We start from the raw sequence: 21,305 nt of genomic DNA, 5'->3' as shown, positions 1-21,305 counted from the left end.
CGGAGTCTGAAGGTCTGCTGCAGCCGTCACACACATTCCAGGAAAAGCTGCATGACAAGCATGAGCACCACAGCCAGCAGTGTGTGTGTGTGTGTGTGTGTGTGTGTGAGAGATGTGACAGAGTGCTACACTGGTAAAATGACAGTGACAGTAAAGTGCTTGTGGGGCTCTCACACAGGAGGACAGTACAAAACAGCCCACAAATCACACACACTAGTCCATTTTTCCACTTGTACACAAACGCGAGACACATCAAGAACAAATCATAAAATTTGCACAACAGGGGCTCACCTGGGTATTTTGAAAAGAGCTCTCATTGGATGGAGCTCCGAGAGGGGCGGGTCTCCATCACCCAGCTCGATGGCAGTGATGCCCAGGGACCAGACGTCACAGCGGGCATCGTAAGTAGAGTCCAGTTGCTGCTCGCACGCTATCACCTATATGAAATAACCATATGACTTGCATCACAATAGGCCTAATAACACTAAACAAGCCTTTAATTCGATTACGCAACAAAGCATTGCAGATAATCAGATATGGATGAAATAGCCTCAAAATGTGGAAATCAGTGCAATGAACACACTATAAACGAGCATTATGTAATAACTACTCAAAATTAAGCTTATTATATTGCTTAGTGAAAAACAAATGCAGCAGACATGACTGGACTTACAGCAAGATTAGAAGTTTAACGGGCCCAAAACCATTTTTTAAGAATTTTGTGGATGATGAATGCCCAATTCAAATAAAATTACAAATACATACAAATAAATAGTCTTATAGCTATTAGATATAAAATTTGTTTTACAAGATGGTTTAGTCACATTTTATACAAAATAACAACATAGCGAGCCTTGCCAGGCTTGCCTTATTATCAATCAATCAATGTTTACTTATGTAGCCCTAAATCACCAGTGTCTCAAAGGGCTGCACAAGCCACATCAATATCCTCGGCTCAGATCCCACATCAGGGCAAGAAAAAAACTCAACCCAATGGGATAACAATGAGAAAACTTGGATGGCCAACCGGTGGGGGGCATCCCCACAACTTTACAACTTTGCACTCCAAGGGGCAATAGTGTGGAACTGTATCAACTTGTCTTTTTTTTTTTTTTAATTGTGTCAATACTTTTTAGAGACAAGAGGACAAAAGTTTTTTTTTTGCTTCCTTTCATAAAAATCGGTTTGTTGTAGTTGGCTAGTAATGCAGCTAATGGGAGAAATCACTTTTACTTCAAAAACCTTTTAAAAATGCATTGTAAAACCGTCAACAATACTTATTTTACGTTACGTAACCTGTAAAATAACCAAGTGTGGTGACAGAGCAAACACTGAGGAACTAATTTTTTAGCGTGGTGACACATCAGCATGCACCAGTATTAGCCGTAAAAGCTAACTACGGCGAGAGATAATCATGTCAGCATGAAACGTGTTTGAGTTTGTAATACACAACACTGCGAGAGGACACCAATCTGTTCTAACTGAAAAACATGACCTTCATATTACAGTATCTGTAAAGTATTAGCCTACATTTTATGTTGTTTGTACACTGCTAGCTCGACAGCACATGTAGTGTAGTTGTAATAACACGCATGACGTGCTGCGTGTATCATGATCAATATTATAGTGACTCACTTGATGGACAGTAAAGTTTTGTCCAGCTGGCCGTGGAAGTTTTCCTCTGTTTATTTGGATCAATACTACATTTATGTCCAAGCTCCCTATTTACAGCACCAAAATCACGCCAACTTCACTCTCATGGCTTCTGTCTGCTAAACGTCTCACTCTTCCTTTGTGTTTACTTCTAGAAACAGTAGTTCATATTCAGCTTAAAAAAAATAAGGTTGTGAATCCTAACTTGTCCAAAAACAGTTATCTTCATTGTCTACTACCAGGTCTGCCATGATGGGAACACACTCACATTTGTTTTTGGCAGTAGGAACACACATTTGTTCCAGAAGTGCACTACTATGGAAAACGGAAATCAATACGCGGAAGAAATCTGTCCGGTCAATGTTTAAAATGACCAAAATATGGTAAATATTGCACATACATATTGTAATGAACGTGTTTGTTACATCATATATAGACTTACGTATGTAAAACGTAGGAGGATTTTGAAGTTGTTTTAGAGGCCTTTGAAGGCAACAACGGTGACTGCTATTAGTCGCATCATGCAAGCGATCTCTTAAAAAATTCTAAAAAAACTAACTAAAAAACGTGTTGTGATCTCTCATAATGATTTTGAACAATAGGCAAGGTCAAGGTTTCTTTATTGGTACCTGGAGGTAAAATAGTTGTGCAGACATTTGTAATTCAGCGTCAGGACAGAATGAAGCAAGCAAACACAAATCATATAAAACAAAAATATTTAAAAAATCCACAAACTTATTGTATACCAGGCACACTGTAGAACAATAAAATATAATACCAAAGAAACCAAGACAATTATTGTGATTAAAGTGCTATGGCATAATAAATAAATAAGATCACCGTGTGATAGCCTTATTTAAGCGTGTGATGGCAGCAGGTACAAACATACTTTTATATCCTACAAAGAGGAACAACAAACCGCCGACCAGAGCGAGGGAGTTGGAATTCACTGCGTAAAGGATGATGGGTGTAAAGGTGAATAATACAGCTCGCCTTGCGCTGCAGCTGTGTGGCATAGATGTCAGATAAGTTGAGTTGCGGCTCACCTATAAGCTTACTAGCCCACTTTACAATTTGATTTAGTGCAGACTTGTTTCTCAAGGACAAACTACCAAACCATGACACCAGGGAGAAGGACAGAATCGATTCAATATATGCCAGATAAAAAAGTGATAACATGGTTCTATCTATTTAGAGACGTGACAGTTTCCTCAGGAAATGAAGACGTTGGTGTCCTTTTTTACACACAGCTTTGCAGTTCATCTCGAAGGTCAGCTTTGAGTCTGTGACCATGCCAAAGTACTTGTAGCTGTCCACACAGTCTACAGACTGGGTTCTAAAATCAATAAGCATGTCCTTTGTTTTAGATATGTCGATCTGTAAAAAGGATTCCTCACACCAGCTGACAAATTCACTAACAAGGAGACCATGGCTAGACTCTTTTCCACTGAGAAGACTGACAATGACCGTGTCATCTGCAAATTTCACTAGCGTCTTGTTAGCATGCTTACTCTGGCACGTGTTTGTGTACAGGTTAAAAAAGGCTGAAAGCACACATCCTTGAGGTGAACCAGTTGAAGAGTGTGATAACTCAGATAAAATACCATTCACCTTGACTTGTTAGGATCGATTAGTTAAAAAATCTAAAATCCAAAAAGACCAAAACTTAAGATTAAAATGCCTGATCATCCTTTAGGCTAGGATGTGAGGTTGGATAGTGTTAAAAGCAGATGAAAACTCAACAAATAAAAGTCTAGTGTGGGTTTTATTTCCCTCTAGAACAGTGGTTCTTAATCTGGGTTCAATCGAACCCTAGGGGTTAGGTGAGTCGGCCTCAGGGGTTCGGTGGAGGTCAAAACACACCCGACTCTTCGTGTAAATACAAACTTCTCCCAATCGCCGTATTATGGATACGGCAACAGCTGACTGATTTGAAGGTGTGTAATTTGTTGTGTCTTGGTTTTGTTGTTTGAACAAGGTGATGTTCATGCACGGTTCATTTTGTGTACCAGTAAAAAAAAAACATGGTAACACTTTAGTATGGGGTACATAGTCACCATTAATTAGTTGCTCATTAACATGCAAATTAGTAACATATTGTCTTAACTAGTCACTAAGTACTAATTAATGCCTTATTCGGTATGGCCTTATTATAACTCTAACCCTTTAACCCTGACCCTAACCAAATAACTCTAAATGAAGTCTTTGTTACTTAGAATATGTTCCCCATACAAAAGACTCAAATCCTTAATTTTGTCATAAATTATTGCTGCTGGTCAAATCTCAAATAAACTGTATTAAGAGCATTAGCCAAATCAATGTTAGATATGTAGCCCTCTATTATAATGTTACTTTAACTCTTACTTTGATGAATGCAAAAGCCCCAAAAAAGTGCAGTTTCCCTTTAAATGGAATCTATTAAGCAAAACCAATGTTTCTTATGCATTGGTAACTGCTTTTGTGTATTTGGGATCTGCATAAATCCTGAAAATGTGAAATCAAACCATAAAACATTCTTGCCTTTCTTCATATTTCCTCTGAACGAACCGTTTGTGTTTGTCAAACTGGTGATTTTTTTTTACCACTGGTGACATCAACAGAAGTCTCCATACATGGTAGAAATTAAAATAAACAAGACGACCCACAAAACTGCGCATCCTGCAGAGACGGTAAGAAAGTGACTTGAAGATGATCTACAAAACATTCTGTGCAGCATTTCAACCAATTAACTACCATTATATGTGATGTAGATCACAAAGAAGTGTTTTAAATGTAGAAAAAATAAATCGTAATGTGACTCCTTTAAGTCAGGGGTCCGCAACCTTTTTTGGACCAGAGACCGGTACCAAATAAGTCCCTGAATCGGTACTAGTGGTTAGAGATCACTGACTTAAGTAACATGACAAAATCCTGAACTATTATTTTAAAACTATATGGAGCAATTTTAAAAAATGCATTTTGGACATGGCTTGAGTGAGCTGAACTCGGACACAATCTAACGCGCGGTTAAAAAGACAATTTAGAAAACGCTTCCACCATTTATCCCACCATAAAACCGCCGGGTCAGAATGTTTGACTGCTTATGTGTAATTCAGGTTTAAAGAAAAGAAAAAGCCAGTTTATCTGTCCAGGCTTGATTAGGTGAGTGAAGAGTGATGATGAGACTGCCTTATCACTTGGCGATTATTAACATTGGCTCACTGGGATGTACTCCGGGCTAATGTAGCGGAAAGACAAGGGACAGTACGCACCTCTGGCGCCATCCAGAAGGGTGTTCCCACCGAGGTGTTCCTCCTCAGGCGGGTGTTTGTCAGCTGGGCTGAAACACCTGCAAGGAAACCAACATGCGCACTTCACTTCTGCGAGCAAAAATCTGTCACTATGGCAACAAGGAGTATACGTCCCTCCTGACAGTGGAATATTTGACATAATACTTGCTTTAAATAGCAAAAAAAAAAAAAAAAAAAACAAACATCTCAAACAAAATGTGTGTGTGTTGACATGCGACTCGAGTCGAGTACAAACAAATCAGCGTTACGTGACAAGCACAGGAGCTGGCTCAGCTTAAGGTGCAGCAATGTGGACGGTTTTCTGATTCAAGTGCAAATGACATTGATATATATTTATGTCAGGAAGGGATCAAAAAAGAAAAACATAATGGAAAAGATTATATGCACATAAGAACTGTAAAAAAAAAAAAAAAAAAAAAGCATTGCTAACCTAATCTCGAAGGTAATCCTATATTCATAATCAGATTTTTGATACAGTACAAAAGCATTCCCACATTAAGTGACAGGAAATATTTATTGCATCACGTATCTACTCAAAAAGTATTTATTGCATTACACATCTACTCACATACAGTGGAGTCAAGTATTTGTCTAGCTGGAGGTATGCCCGCGATTGTGCCAAAAAATAGTTCAACTTTCTGGAGCAGATATTGGTTTGTTCTCAGTGTCTTGTTCCGGCATGTAGTATACATTTGCCCTGTACTTACTTAATTATTTTGTCTATCTGTAGTAATGTTGCCTACTCGAGTGTTGTTTTATCTTTTCTTCTTCCAAATGACCTACCCTACTGCGATCAAACAATTTCCCTTCTGGCTCAATAGGGTCTGTCTGAGTGTAGTCTAAAGTTGGCCTTCCCATTAATACAAACCCCGTTTCCATATGAGTTGGGAAATTGTGTTAAATGTAAATATAAACGGAATACAATGATTTGCAAATAATTTTCAACCCATATTCAGTTGAATATGCTACAAAGAAAACATATTTGAAGTTCAAACTGATAAACATTTTTTTTTTGCAAATAATCATTAACTTTATAATTTGATGCGAGCGACACGTGACAAAAGTTGGAAAAGGTGGCAATAGATACTGATAAAGTTGAGAAATACTCATCAAACACTTATTTGGAACATCCCCACAGGTGTGCAGGCTAATTGGGAACAGGTGGGTGCCATGATTGGGTTTAAAAGCAGCTTCCATGAAATGCTAAGTAATTCACAAAAAAGATGGGCGAGGGTCACCACTTTGTAAGCAAATTGTCGAACAGCTTTAGAACAGCATTTCTCAACGAGCTATTGCAAGGAATTTAGGGATTTTACCATCTACGATCCGTAAATCATCAAAAGGTTCAGAGAATCTGGAGAAATCACTGCACACAAGCGATGATATTACGGACTTTTGACCCCTCAGGCGGTACTGCATCAAAAACCGACAGTGTGTAAAGGAAATCACCACATGGGCTCAGGAACACTTCAGAAAACCACTGTCAGTAACTACAGTTGGTTGCTACATCTGTAAGTGCAAGTTAAAACTGCTTTGCAAAGCAAAACCCATTTATCAACAACACCAAGGAACGCCGCTGGCTTCGCTGGACCCGAGCTCATCTAAAATGGACTGATGCAAAGTGGAAAAGTATTCTGTGGTCTGACGAGTCCACATTTCAAATTATATTTGGAAACTGTGGACGTGGTGTCCTCCGGAACAACGAAGAAAAAACCCATCCGGATTGTTTCAGGCGTAAAGTTCAAAAGCCAGCATCTGTGATGGTATGGGGGTGTATTAGTGCCCAAGGCATGGGTATCTTACACATCTGTGAAGGCAACATTAATGCTGAATGGTCCATACAGGTTTTGGAGAAACATATGTTGTCATCCAAGCAACGTTGTCATGGACGCCCCTGTATATTTCAGCAAAACAATGCCAAGCCACGTGTTACAACAGCGTGGCTTCATAGTAAAAGAGTTCATGGCGCGGCGCAGTTGGGAGAGGGGCCGTGCCAGCAACCTGAGGGCTCCTGGTAAATCCCCACTTTCAACCAACTTTGTCACGTCCGTTGTGTCCTTGAGCAAGACACTTCACCCTTGCTCCTGATGGGTCCTGGTTAGGGTCTTGCATGGCAGCTCCCGCCATCAGTGTATGAATGTGTGTTAATGGGTGAATGTGGAAATAGTGTCAAAGCGCTTTGAGTATCTTGAAGGTAGAAAAGCGCTATAAAAGTATAACCCATTTACCATATTGTACAAAGCGCGTTTCTATATGAGTTGGGAAATTGTGTTAGATATAAATATAAACGGAATACAATAATTTGCAAATCAATTTCAACCCATATTCAGTTGAATGCACTACAAAGACAAGATATTTAATGTTCAAACTCCTAAACTTTTTTTTTTTTACCAAATAATTAACTTAGAATTTCATGGTTGCAACACATGCCAAAGTAGTTGGGAAAGGGCATGTTCACCACTGTGTTGCATCACCTTTTCTTTTAACAACACTCAAACGTTTGCGAACTGAGGAAACTAATTGCTTTGAAAGTGGAATTCTTTCCCATTCTTTTTTTATGTAGAGCTTCAGTTGTTCAACAGTCCGGGGTCTCCGCTGTCGTATTTTAGGCTTCATAATGTGCCACACATTTTCGATGGGAGACGGGTCTGGACTGCAGGCGGGCCAAGAGAGTACCCACGCTCTTTTTTTACGAAGCCATGTTCCAAACCGGTATGTACCTTTCAGCATTAAAGGGTGCCTTCACAGATGTGTAAGTTACTCATGCCTTGGGCACTAATGCACCCCCATACCATCACAGCTTTAGAACTTTGCGTCGATAACAGTCTGGATGGTTTGCTTCCCCTTTGGTCCGGATGACACGATGTCGAATATTTCCAAAAACAATTTGAAATGTGGACTCATCAGACCACAGAACACTTTTCCACTTTGCATCAGTCCATCTTAAATGATCTCGGGCCCAGAGAAGCCAGCGGTGTTTCTGGATGTTGTTGACAAATGGCTTTCGCTTTTCCAAATCGCAAAGTATAGCTTTAACTTAAATGGAATAAAACAGACAACATGATTGATTGAACTTGCATTTACAGATGTAGCAAAGAACTGTATTTAGTGACAGTTGTTTTCTGAAGTGTTCCTGAGCCCATGTGGTGATATCCTTTAGAGATTGATGTCGGTTTTTGATACAGTGCCGTCTGAGGGATCGAAGGTCACATTCATTCAATGTTGGTTTCCGGCCATGCTGCTTACGTGGAGTGATATCTCCAGATTCTATGAACCTTTTGATGATATTATGGACCGGTGTGTACCTCGCCCCATCCTTTCTTGTGAAAGACTGAGCATTTTTTGGGAAGAGGATTTTATACCCAATCATGGCACCCACCTGTTCCCAATTAGCCTGCACACCTGTGGGATGTTCCAAATAAGTGTTCGATGAGCATTCCTCAACTTTATCAGTATTTATTGCCACCTTTCCCAACTTCTTTGTCACGTGTTGCTGGCATCAAATTCTAAAGTTAATGATTATTTGCAAAAACAAAATGTTTATGAGTTTGAACATCAAATATGTTGTCTTTGCGGCATATTCAACTGAATATGGGTTGAAAAGGATTTGCAAATCATTGCATTCCGTTTATATTTACATCTAACACAAATTCCCAACTCAAAAGATATGTCTCAAGAAAATTTTATTTTTTCATATTTGCCCATTTATTGTGTTTTACCTTTTTAATTAATGCCGAAGAGACATAGTTTGGTATTGGCTTCACTGCAGTAGGATCTAACAAACACTTTTCTTTCCCTGGGGAACTATCAACCTGTTTACATTTTCATATAAATCACTTAACTACTTCCGGTCGCCAAGAATAATACAGTAAAAACTTGCTTATCACGATTATTGGTGGCGGTGAATTAATTATAAAAGGAATATGTTCATTCCTAGAGCATAAAAAACTTGTTAATGACTTTCTAAATATGTTTAACATTCGGAAGCCCCTGTAGACATGAAATAACATGCACGTACAGTAGTCATTTATATATAAGCCACAAACTTCGAAGCACAATGTGGCGAGGGACAACTATTACAAAACTTATTTGGCTAGAGTCAGGACTATAATCTGTTTTACAAGTAATATTAAAGAGCTAAATGGGGCCACAATAAAAACACTCCTAGTATTTTTGTGTGCATCAACAACAAAAAGTTAAAATAATTCCATAGGATTTAAAAGTTTCTAAAATCAGAAAAACACGCAACATGTTTGTACTTTCAAGTCCAATGAATAAAATATTTTGAGTTACAAATCACAAGAACAATGATGCAGGCGCTTAAATGTTCTTTGAAGACTACTTGACTCATCGTGTTACTCATTACTCAAGACGGCAACACACTGAGGAAGATTATAGTACCGTGTCAAATATTTAAGGGGATTAGAAGGATGTTAACCACACAGCTTCATCACATCCACCCACTCTTCTTCTCCATGACAGTAAAAACGTGACACAAGCATCAAAACACACAAACACTGTTGCTAGCGCTCCTTCAAAAATCTGTCGCAGCCTGCCTGGCCACACATCATTCATATAAATATAAAAACAATAATAAACATGATTATCACGCAGCCATACTGTAACTGCCAATTAGAATATTCATGAACTGCTCTAAGTGAGTCCATCTCCTATTTTGTCCGTGATGAGTCACTGCGGGGGTTTTATCTGCTTCGCTGCTTAGTGTAGCACGAGCCCTTCCACAGGAGAAGAAAAAAAAAAAAAAAAAAGAATAATCCCTTCGTGACGCAGTTCGCAACCCAAACCAACTTCTCGTTTTTTTTTTTTTGAAAGCTTTCGTCAGGGCCGCACAAATTTCTTCCTGCTGACTTGAAATGTTCTGACGGCTGTGATTGGACGAGACTATATAGCTGATAAGTGTCAGCAGTGTCAGCTTCTCTCGCCGGCAACTGGCGCTGCATCGTTTCCAGGCAGGTAGGAGGCACCCCCGGGATGCGGTGCGCTTATCAGGCCGCTTCACTGCCACCAACGTCCTTGCTGAAGGGCGTTTCATTTGCGTCAGGATGGCGGTGGCGCTTTTTCATCAACCACTTCCATTTATGGATGCAAATAAATATGTACCGACTGAGCATTGACGAGAAAATATGAATCCCAATATACAAAAATGCTAACGTTAGCAATGCTGTGAGAAGAGAGCTCCATCTATTTGTTTTTTTCAGTAGGAGTAAGTTACTTTTTCCACCAATAGCTTGTTGAAATAACTCCTGGCCTCTTCTTCCTGATGCATTCAAAAGTTGTAAGTACTATGCTCCAATTAACTGTATGTATACTCATTGAGTCTCCAACAGTTGCAAATAACCATAGGGATCTCTAATTAGGTTAAAACATCCATCCATCCATCTTCTACCACTTGTCCCTTTTGGGGTTGCGGGGGGTGCTGGGCCTAACTCAGCTGCATTCGGGCGGAAGGCAGGGTACACCCTGGACAAGTCGCCACCTCATATCGCGTGTAATAACTGTCGTGGCTGTAGGCAACTTCCTGGTGTAGTTTTAGGAAGTAATCCCATTGGACATTAGTACCTCAACTTACAAACTGGTTCTGTGACGGAGCTCTTATCTAAAAACATTGTATATCAAATCAATGTCTAAAGTTTAAATTAATTTAATTGCTAATTTTCCCCTTAAAACAACACAATCTTAACATGTAACATGCCTTTCATAAGAAAAACTAACATTTAGATAAACATTGTATAAAACAATAGAAAAAATGCAGTACAGTAACAACTACAGTACTAAATAATTTACAGCCTTATTGGAGAGTGGACTTCTACGGTATCTCCTTCCAGCTGCTTCTCCGTCAAACACACCAGCAATAGCTTCTCCATATTTATTGATTAATGTACGCCGTTTAGATATTATTTCAACATTCTTGGCTGGCATTAGACTCATTCTGCTTCAGTATGGTGCAAACTATAAGTTATTTACGCCCAAATTCCTCCGCCAAGGTGACAACACACAGTCATGTTTTTGATTATTATTTTAATTTAATAATATCATACACTTCTTCTTCAAAGCATTGTCTTTAACACTGACTTTCTTCTTTCCCATGTTTTGGAAAACACAGCATGTTGATCTCTAGCTAGAAGCTAATGCTACCGAGCAAGACCAGATGTTTTGGTTGGCTCTTACAGGGTTCCCTGTGACTTGTCACGCCAACACATGGCGGGCATGCTAGTACCTCAAATTTTTGCTTGCAATTGGGGCAGCGTGGCTCAGATGGTGGATGGGCCAGACAAAAAATTGACGGTCCCTAGTGTGATTCCAGCTTCCATAGCGCTATCCCTGGGCAAGAAATTTTACCCACCTGCTCCCAATGCCACCACACTGGTTTAAATGTATAATAAACGTAGATAGTGGGTTTGTCAATGTAAAGCGCTATGAGTCACTAGAGAAAAAAAAAGCGCTACATAAACATCATTTACAATTTTACTTCAATTAGCCTGAGAGACGGCTCCTATAGCAAAACACTCTTAAGTTGAGGTAACCCTGTATCATCAGTTTTATCTACCCTGTGCGCTTTAAAATGTCAATTGCGCTACTCAGTTAGCAGAGGGGTACACTTGCCACACTCATCATGCTAACTGAACAGTTTGCTGCTTACCGCGACTCCAATATTGGTTGTGTTGTGCAATACATTGCTTGCTTTTTAAGCATTTTTTCCGAGTTATCCGTGGGGGGAAAAAAAGTGGTGCCCGAGTATATATGGGTTTAGGGTGAAAAAGGTAATTGCTCAGAAATTTGTAGTAGTATGTCCCTTTTCAAATTAGGTGCACTCAAAAAAGAGGTGTGAGAGCCTGTTACAGTAGCAGGATGTAGAACAACTTCACAATCACATATTCAAAAAGGGCTCCACTAACACCCAATGCCCCCTTACTCGTGTATAATAAGAGATTTGCACTTTACTGTTAAGGAGGGGAAAAAAGCTTTTAAGAGAAACTCACAATTTGCAGCCTAAATGCAAACATACTTATGTAGACTGGGAGGGTTTTAGTTGTAATGAAAACAGGCGGAGGGAATGGGGGGATGTGCATCAATGGGCACGTTTCAAATAGGGGCTTCTATCATATAGAATGTTTGCTTGCCTAACTGCTGAAAAAAAAAAGCTTAAATGTACCTTAACTGTTACATGATTGAGTTCCAGGTACTAACAGTTATGGAGTCCAATGAATGACCTTCAAGGGGTAAATTAGTGCAGTTTTTACCTCAAGGGACAAAAATGGACCCCTAAGAAAGTCATTAGCGGCCCGATGGCTTTGGCTAACGACACTGGTCCCCCAATTAATGATAAGCAGTGAGAGGGGGGGCAAAATATGCATACCAAAATCCACCAGTTTAATGCCACCATGCGTGGTCAGCAGGATGTTGTTGCCCTTGACGTCCCGGTGGATGGTGTGGTTGACGTGCAGGTGCTGGAGACCCTTTAGAGGGGAGGGAGGAGGGAGGTTAACAGCTTTGACAAGCACCTGCCTTCTAAATGATGCCATTTATACTCTTGTCATTCATGCCGTCTATTTGGGGAGGGTGCACATGGAAACCTCACCATGAGGGCTTGATGCAGGATGAAGGCAATTATGGCTTCATCCATCCGCTCCCCCCTCTTTAGCATGCTTTTAGCCAGGTCCGTCACAGAGCCGCCATTGCAGAGCTACAAATACAACAAAAAAACAAAAAAAAACCTAAGTCAGCGGTTTCGGTGAACAATGTGAGGACAAATCTCCTGGAATATCAGGTGGGCCCGACAAGGAGGTTTGATCTCGCCGCTTATCTTTCGACTGTTAGCTTAGTGGGAGAAGAAAAATAGGAAAATTTTCTACGTCAATAATCTGATGACGAAGAGAGAAAATGATCAAACAGCTATCTACAGTACAAAATGACACTTTTATTTAATAGAATCACATAGAGGACTAAAAGCCAGTGTGGCCCAGTTCCTCCCCATCTTTCTGTGTTTATAGACTGTTGTCTGACTCCAACGTCAACGACAAACCCTCTAGCAAAAGAACAGAAAATTACCCATTAGGTTGCCTAGGCAACGATAATAACCCCTCATTTGGAGCTTTTCTTCAAGAGATACTGAAGGTGGAAGGAAAATAGGACGCTTCAAAGCGTCACTCAGCGGAGCAGCAATGCTAACATTCTGCACATTTGTTTGTCAACACGGACGGGTTTATATTTTGCATTTGAATGAACATCTTAAGCTCCAGATGGATAGGAAAACTCCAAAACATTTTTTATTAGACGGGAAACTTTGCTTGTACCTCGTTATGTGCTGAACACTTCTTTTATAATTACACTAATTTCCCACTCTTGAAAAACAAAAGCATAATAATTAACCAATACACGTGCAGAGTAAGTTTACTGGAGATAAAAACATCTCCCCTGTAGCGCTAATGCAGACAGAACATAGCAGATGAGCTGAACTAAATTAGAGTGGCACAAGGCCAAATAATCATCACTTGGATCAGCACCAAAATAAATCATTTCTTGCCATGTTCATAAAAAGGGAAAATACAGATTTTTAATTGGTTCAGTGGTTTTAAACAATCTTTCTCCAAAGAAGAAAATATCTTTAGGTCTAAATGTAATGTTTCAGCACGCAAAAAAATAAAATAAAAAGGAGCCCTTTGTTGCAATAAACAATTTCTTACACTGTCAATAAAAAATGATTAATACATGAATTGGTTTCGTAGTTTATGCATAATCATACAGCAAAAATAAATAATTGTTGGGCATAACATCGATTAGCAGCAAAAAAAAAAAAAGTTTTTAATAAATAAATAAATCCTTCTGAGCAATTTTTTAACAAAAAGGGGGAAAAGTTGAAATCGATTTAGTAGATTTTGCAATATCTTATGGCAAAGACCAAATTATCTTTGAGGTATCTCTTTAATCAGTTCTTCCTAGCAATAAAAAAAAAGCAATTTCTTACAAAAAAAGTAATTTCAATCAAATTTTTAATGAATAGGAGGAAAATATGAAAAGGATTAGGTATATTTTGCATAATCTTACAGTATATTGGCAAACATATATTTAGGGTAACATTTGCATCAGCAGCAAAAAAAAAAAAGAAAAAAAGAAAATTGAAAATAAATTTGAAAAGTCCTATCTAGACTTTTTTTAACAAAAAGGGAAAAATCTTGAAATTAATTTGATAGTTTTAGCATAAAGCATAATCTTACAGCAAAAAACTAATTTTGAGGTAAATTTTTAATCAGCACCCCAAAAATATTCTTACAATAAAAAACTTTCTTGTAATCTTTTGATTAAAAACAACAACATTCTAACCGATTTGGCAAAGACGGTATCATGGAAACTAATTAAAATCAACATATATATTATTATTCTTTACTACAATATGTATGGAAGCTTACTTGATAACATAGCACCGCTAAAGTTAAAAAAGGCTCCAAAAAAGCGCACCCCGTGGTTTACAGAAGAAACTAGAGCTCAGAAATTATTATGTAGAAAGCTGGAACGCAAATGGCGCACGACTAAACTTGAGGTGCACCATCAAGCATGGAGTGATAGTTTAATAACTTATAAACACATGCTTACCTTAGCTAAAGCTAAATATTACTCAAATCTCATCCACCGTAATAAAAACGATCCTAAATTTTTGTTTAGTACGGTAGCATCGCTAACCCAACAAGGGACTCCTTCCAGTAGCTTAACCCACTCAGTTGATGACTTTATGCAATTCTTTAGTAAGAAAATTGAAGTCATTAGAAAGGAGATTAAAGACAATGCGTCCCAGCTACAACGGAGTTCTATTAACACTGACACGATTGTATATACGGCGGATACTGCCCTCCAAAATAGTTTCTCTCGTTTTGAGGAAATAACATTAGAGGAATTGTTACAACGTGTAAATGGAATAAAACAGACAACATGTTTACTTGACCCTCTTCCTGGGAAACTGATCAAGGAACTCTTTGTATTATTAGGTCCATCAGTGCTAAATATTATAAACTTATCACTCTCCTCGGGCACTGTTCCCCTAGCATTCAAAAAAGCGGTTATTCATCCTCTTCTTAAAAGACCTAACCTCGATCCTGACCTCATGGTAAATTACCGACCGGTGTCTCACCTTCCCTTTATTTCAAAAATCCTTGAAAAAATTGTTGCGGAGCAGTTAAATGAACACTTAGCGTCTAACAATCTATGTGAAACCTTTCAATCCGGTTTCAGGGCAAATCACTCCACGGAGACAGCCCTCGCAAAAATGACTAATGATCTATTGCTAACGATGGATTCTGATGCGTCATCTATGTTGCTGCTCCTCGATCTTAGCGCTGCTTTCGATACCGTCGATCATAATATTTTATTAGAACGTATCAAAACACGAATTGGTATGTCAGACTTAGCCCTGTCTTGGTTTAACTCTTATCTTACTGATAGGATGCAGTGTGTCTCCCATAACAATGTGACCTCGGACTACGTTAAGGTAACGTGTGGAGTTCCCCAGGGTTCGGTCCTTGGCCCTGCACTCTTCAGCATCTACATGCTGCCGCTAGGTGACATCATACGCAAATACGGTGTTAGCTTTCACTGTTATGCTGATGACACCCAACTCTACATGCCCCTAAAGCTGACCAACACGCCGGATTGTAGTCAGCTGGAGGCGTGTCTTAATGAAATTAAACAATGGATGTCCGCTAACTTTTTGCAACTCAACGCCAAAAAAACGGAAATGCTGATTATCGGTCCTGCTAGACACCGAACTCTATTTAATAATACAACTCTAACATTTGACAACCAAACAATTAAACAAGGCGACACGGTAAAGAATCTGGGTATTATCTTCAACCCAACTCTCTCCTTTGAGGCACACATTAAAAGCGTTACTAAAACGGCCTTCTTTCATCTCCGTAACATCGCTAAAATTCGCTCCATTCTGTCCACTAAAGACGCTGAGATCATTATCCATGCGTTTGTTACGTCTCGCCTCGACTACTGTAACGTATTATTTTCGGGTCTCCCCATGTCTAGCATTAAAAGATTACAGTTGGTACAAAATGCGGCTGCTAGACTTTTGACAAGAACAAGAAAGTTTGATCACATTACGCCTGTACTGGCTCACCTGCACTGGCTTCCTGTGCACTTAAGATGTGACTTTAAGGTTTTACTACTTACGTATAAAATACTACACGGTCTAGCTCCATCTTATCTTGCCGATTGTATTGTACCATATGTCCCGGCAAGAAATCTGCGTTCAAAGGATTCCGGCTTATTAGTGATTCCCAAAGCCCAAAAAAAGTCTGCGGGCTATAGAGCATTTTCCGTTCGGGCTCCAGTACTCTGGAATACCCTCCCGGTAACAGTTCGCGATGCCACCTCAGTAGAAGCATTTAAGTCTCACCTTAAAACTCATTTGTATACTCTAGCCTTTAAATAGACTCCCTTTTTAGACCAGTTGATCTGCCGTTTCTTTTCTTTTTCTTCTATGTCCCACTCTCCCGTGTGGAGGGGGTCCGGTCCGATCCGGTGGCCATGTACTGCTTGCCTGTGTATCGGCTGGGGACATCTCTGCGCTGCTGGTCCGCCTACGCTTGGGATGGTTTCCTGCTGGCTCCGCTGTGAACGGGACTCTCGCTGCTGTGTCTTGGATCCTCTTTGGACTGGACTCTCGCGACTGTGTTGTATCCATTGTGGATTGAACTTTCACAGTATCATGTTAGATCCGCTCGACATCCATTGCTTTCCTCCTCTCTAAGGTTCTCATAGTCATCATTGTCACCGACGTCCCACTGGGTCATTATTGTCACCAATGTCCCACTGGGTGAGAGTTTTCCTTGCCCTTATGTGGGCCTACCGAGGATGTCGTGGTGGTTTGTGCAGCCCTTTGAGACACTAGTGATTTAGGGCTATATAAGTAAACATTGATTGATTGATTGATTGATTACTTAAATTGTAAGTGTGAAAATAAGCTAATAATCTACAGCAGAGGTGTCAAACGTATGGCCCATAAGCCGGATCAGGCCTGCCAACAGGTTTTATCCGGCCCGCAAGATCAGTTTGCTAGGTATAAAAATGAGCTGAAATTTTACAATAAAAAAAAAAAACTGCTACTCTAAATGTGTCCACTGGATGTCGCAACAGCAATTCCTTGTATACCCTGCCACTCCAGCATGTATGTCTTTAGAGGGGGCGGAGCTATGTAACGTGTTAAAATAGGAGGCAAGACTTCCGTGTTTGGACACTAGGTACTGACGCTGCTTTTTAGTAACAGTATACCAAAAGTATACTGTTCCTAACCTTCCCGGTAAGGTCTATTCAGGTGTACTGGAGAGGATGCTACGCCGGATAGTCGAACCTCGGATTCAAGAGGAACAGCGCGGTTTTCGTCCTGGTTGTGGAACTGTGGACCAGCTCTATACTCTCAGCAGGGTTCTTGAGGGTGCATGGGAGTTTGGCCAATCAGTCTACATGTGCTTTGTGGACTTGGAGACGGTATTCGACCGTGTCCCTCGGGAAGTCCTGTGGGGAGTGCTCAGAGAGTTTGGGGTATCGGACTGCCTGATTGTGGCGGTCCGCTCAGTGTATGATCAGTGTCAGAGCTTGGTCTGCATTGCCGGCAATAAGTCGGACACATTTCCAGTGAGGGTTGCACTCCACCAAGGCTGCCCTTTGTCACCGATTCTGTTCATAACTTTTATGGACAGAATTTCTAGGCGCAGTCAGGGCGTTGAGGGGATTTGGTTTGGTGGGTGCAGTATTAGGTCTCTGTTTTTTAGAGATGATGTGGTCCTGATGGCTTCATCTGGCCAGGATCTTCAGCGCTCACTGGATCGGTTCGCAGCAGAGTGTAAAGCGATTGGGATGAGAATCAGCATCTCCAAGTCCGAGTCCATGGTTCTCGCCCGGAAAAGGGTGAAGTGCCATCTACGGGTTGAGGAGACTCTGCCCCAGGTAGAGGAGTTTAAGTACCTCAAAGTCTTGTTCACGAGTGAGTGAAGAGTGGATCGTGAGATCGACAGGCGGATCGGTGTGGCGTCTTCAGTAATGCGGACGCTGTATCGATCCGTTGTGGTAAAGAAGGAGCTGAGCCGGTCTGTCTACCTCCACAACCCCACCTATGGTCATGAGCTTTGGGTTATGACCGAAAGGACAAGATCACGGGTACAAGCGGACGAAATGAGTTTCTTCCGCCGGGTCTCTCCCTTAGAGATAGGGTGAGAAGCTCTGTCATCTGGGAGGAGCTTAAAGTAAAGCCGCTGCTCCTCCGCATCGAGAGGAGCCAGATGAGATGGTTCGGGCATCTGGTAAGGATGCCACCCGAACGCCTCCCGTTGGGAAGACTATGTCTCCCGGCTGGCCTGGGAACGCCTCTGGATCCCCCGGGAAGAGCTGGACGAAGTGGCTGGGGAGAGGGAAGTCTGGGCTTCCTTGCTTAGGCTGCTGCCCCCGTGACCCGACCTCAGATAAGCGGAAAAAGATGGATGGATGGATATACAAAATGTGAAATGTTACGTTCATGCCTTCATCGTCAAAGATGTTGTTGGTAATGTAACCTGCGACGTTTCTTCCCAAATAAATGCTGTTAATAATCTGTACATTTTGTGTACATAAATACAATATGTATCTTCTTCTAATCGAATGTGTGATTAATTAAATTAGTATAAATTCACAAGTTTGTTGTAGATAATGTTACATATGTACAGAATAAACCACGTTGGTATAACATTAAGGAAAATTAGTACATTAATAATATCCTGTAATTTGATTTTGATTTCATATTTTGATAGATCAACACCAATTGGAGCATTTTAATACTCTGCTAGAACCAACCAAACCTAGGCCTTACATTATCACAGTTATTCAGAAAGTATAAATAACGACAAATGAAGATAGAATATTAACCGCAACAAAAACGAGAAAAAATATGATTTTTTACCAGTGATAATATTTTACCAGTCAGGCCCACTTTTCCTCCATGTGGCCCCTGAGCTAAAATTAGTTTGACACCCCTGATCTATAGTCTGCAGATTAAATTATCCAAACATTTTAACTAATTAGACACTAAAACACACATTTTTAACATATTTTGTGGTTTACAATGATACCGATACAACTATTTCCAAGCGTTTATGGCATCGTTGCATGACATGTGCGAGAAAACACCTGTCGTCCATACAGCACATTTTAAATGTCACAATTATTTCAAAGACTGGTGGTTTACATACATTGAATATTGAGGGGCATATTCTCCATCACTAATGAGCCCTGGCGCTTGTTCAGTCATGCAAATGAACTTCCCGCTCATCAAGGCAGCACAAGTGGATGAAACAAATGTACAAGATGAAACAACGCTGACTCATCCATCTTTCATGCACCGGTACCAGTGTGTGCAATGATTTGTTTTTTCAGTAAAAGGGAGTTTTATCTGTTTCTTTAAATTTGATCTAGGCAGAGTTTTTTGTTTTTAATGCAACCTGATGAGAGTTCCAACTTGACATTGTGACATAACATTTTGGGGAACATGCACCTTATCAAAGCCAAGCCTCCTTTTAACGTTTCCTTGGAAGCCGTCCCTTGATATGCGCATGTAAATCATTTGGTTTTCATTTCTGATTACAGAATAAAGTCCCCCCCCCAGGCCTCCTCTGCTTTCTTTGAAGCACTTTGCAGCTGCCCGCCTCCTAAATTGGCACGCAACGGACACATGAAAGTGCACCCGCTTCCTGAGTGGGCATGACAAAAAAAGCGAACACTGACGAAGTGGGAGATGCAGCTTGTTGTTAATGAGCAGGCTCTTCTCAGCAGAGCTCATGGGGGTTGGGGTGAATTACAGTTTGGAGGACGTGGGGGGGCCAGTATCCATTGGGAACGACCACCTTGCTGCTTCCTCTTCATCATGACGAAGCCCCATGTGCATGTACTCTAGACTAGAGCCCTCCATCACACTGCTTTAGCCACAGAAAATGGATGGATGGAAGGATGGATGGACAACAGAACTACATCAGCAGATGGAATATATACATATATGATACCACTACTTAGCAATAAAAAAAAAACAGTGAAACAGATAATGCACACTTCTCACGCACCAGCCAGTTTGCCCTGCATGAGAAATGTTATTTCTTTGCTGGAGCCCAATTTTATTAAATTTTTTTTAAGTCATTTAAGAATAAAATGTACTCTCAATGTCAGTAATTCTCCCCAAATATGTTTTGATATCAGACAGAACATTTATTTGAGTTCGCGTGAGAATTCTTCTGTGGTCCTCCCCGCCCTTTTACCGTCTGCAGTACGTCTCCTCTGCTAACCTGTCAAAATTTCAACTTTTTACCGAGAAATCGAGTTTTTGTCTCTCTTTCTTGGCATCTTCTCGTTCTCGTTTTGTTGGTTTCCGCTATTGAAGCAACGAAGTCGCTCAACAAGCCTCTGTCCGCAACACTCGGAGCCGTGGGCTCATTAAAAGGAGTGCTGCGAGTTTCATGATCCTTGATTCAATCAAATAAAAAACTTTCTCTAAACATTTCAGCTAGCTCAAAAAGTGTCTCAAATAAGCTATGTGAAGGAGCCCAGATTGTTTCTACTAAAATGTTCACAGTGTTTCTGGGTTCCTCATGAAAAAAAACCTCAATGTATATTCTTAATGTGCTACAAAATTGCATAAAATTAAGGTTTTCCCAGGAGAATTTCCAAAATTTGAAATGCAAATGTCAACACTCCTCCGATACATACATAATAAAGGTGTTTGTGAACTTCCATGATGTTTTCGGGTGCGACCATAACCATAACATTAGCGCTGCATAAAACATGTTGCTACTAGTCTGAAATTTCCTAAAAATTAAAAAGTAAAATAAACTGAAAGCCTTGTCTAGGTGTAAACCATTCGTGTTTAGCTAACATTTACTGCAAATGAATATCGGCTCAAAAAATTTGGTAATTGGCCTCCTGGATTGCCAATAATCGATATCAGTATATTGGCCCTGAAAAAATCCTACCTGTCATTCTATAGTTTACACTGCAGACTTTGCAAGGAAAAGTTTGGGAACGAGTCTGCAAATGAAGTAGGGAAGCTATGCAAATACAGACGTACCTCTCAATCACCCTTGAGCCAAAATATGTCCCAAAGGCCTTTTTTTCCATCTATTTGTCTGGAGTGTGAGAGACTGTCATTGATGAGGATTTAGTGCAATTTGCATACGCCGAATTATTCACCCCCTGCCTAGATCTATGCGAGTGCACCGAACACAGAATAAGCTACTTTCATTTAAATTCGGGCCACGTGAACGCAAATGTAACTTCATGTTTGCAAATATGCTCCATCAATCACGCTCACCAGATGTCGGTAGGTTT

General features: G+C 40.3%; 1 protein-coding gene across 12 annotated transcripts in view; it reads right to left on the bottom strand.

Moving 5' to 3' along the window:
• Positions 1 to 21,305, bottom strand: part of myo3a (myosin IIIA) — an 83,797-nt gene that overhangs the window by 28,545 nt on the left and 33,947 nt on the right. For all 12 annotated transcript variants that reach the window (XM_061921592.1, XM_061921591.1, XM_061921597.1 and 9 more), the window contains 4 exons: positions 12,544 to 12,648; positions 12,322 to 12,421; positions 4,905 to 4,981; positions 292 to 437 (listed from right to left, as the gene is read on the bottom strand). In XM_061921592.1, the coding sequence (XP_061777576.1) occupies positions 292 to 437; positions 4,905 to 4,981; positions 12,322 to 12,421; positions 12,544 to 12,648 (428 nt within the window). The remainder of the gene's footprint in view (positions 1 to 291; positions 438 to 4,904; positions 4,982 to 12,321; positions 12,422 to 12,543; positions 12,649 to 21,305) is intronic.

Source organism: Nerophis ophidion, linkage group LG15 (genome assembly GCF_033978795.1).
Source record: "Nerophis ophidion isolate RoL-2023_Sa linkage group LG15, RoL_Noph_v1.0, whole genome shotgun sequence".
NCBI lineage: Eukaryota > Metazoa > Chordata > Actinopteri > Syngnathiformes > Syngnathidae > Nerophis > Nerophis ophidion.
The sequence above is the reverse complement of the archived record's forward strand: the minus strand, read 5'-3'. Positions and strand labels throughout refer to the sequence as shown.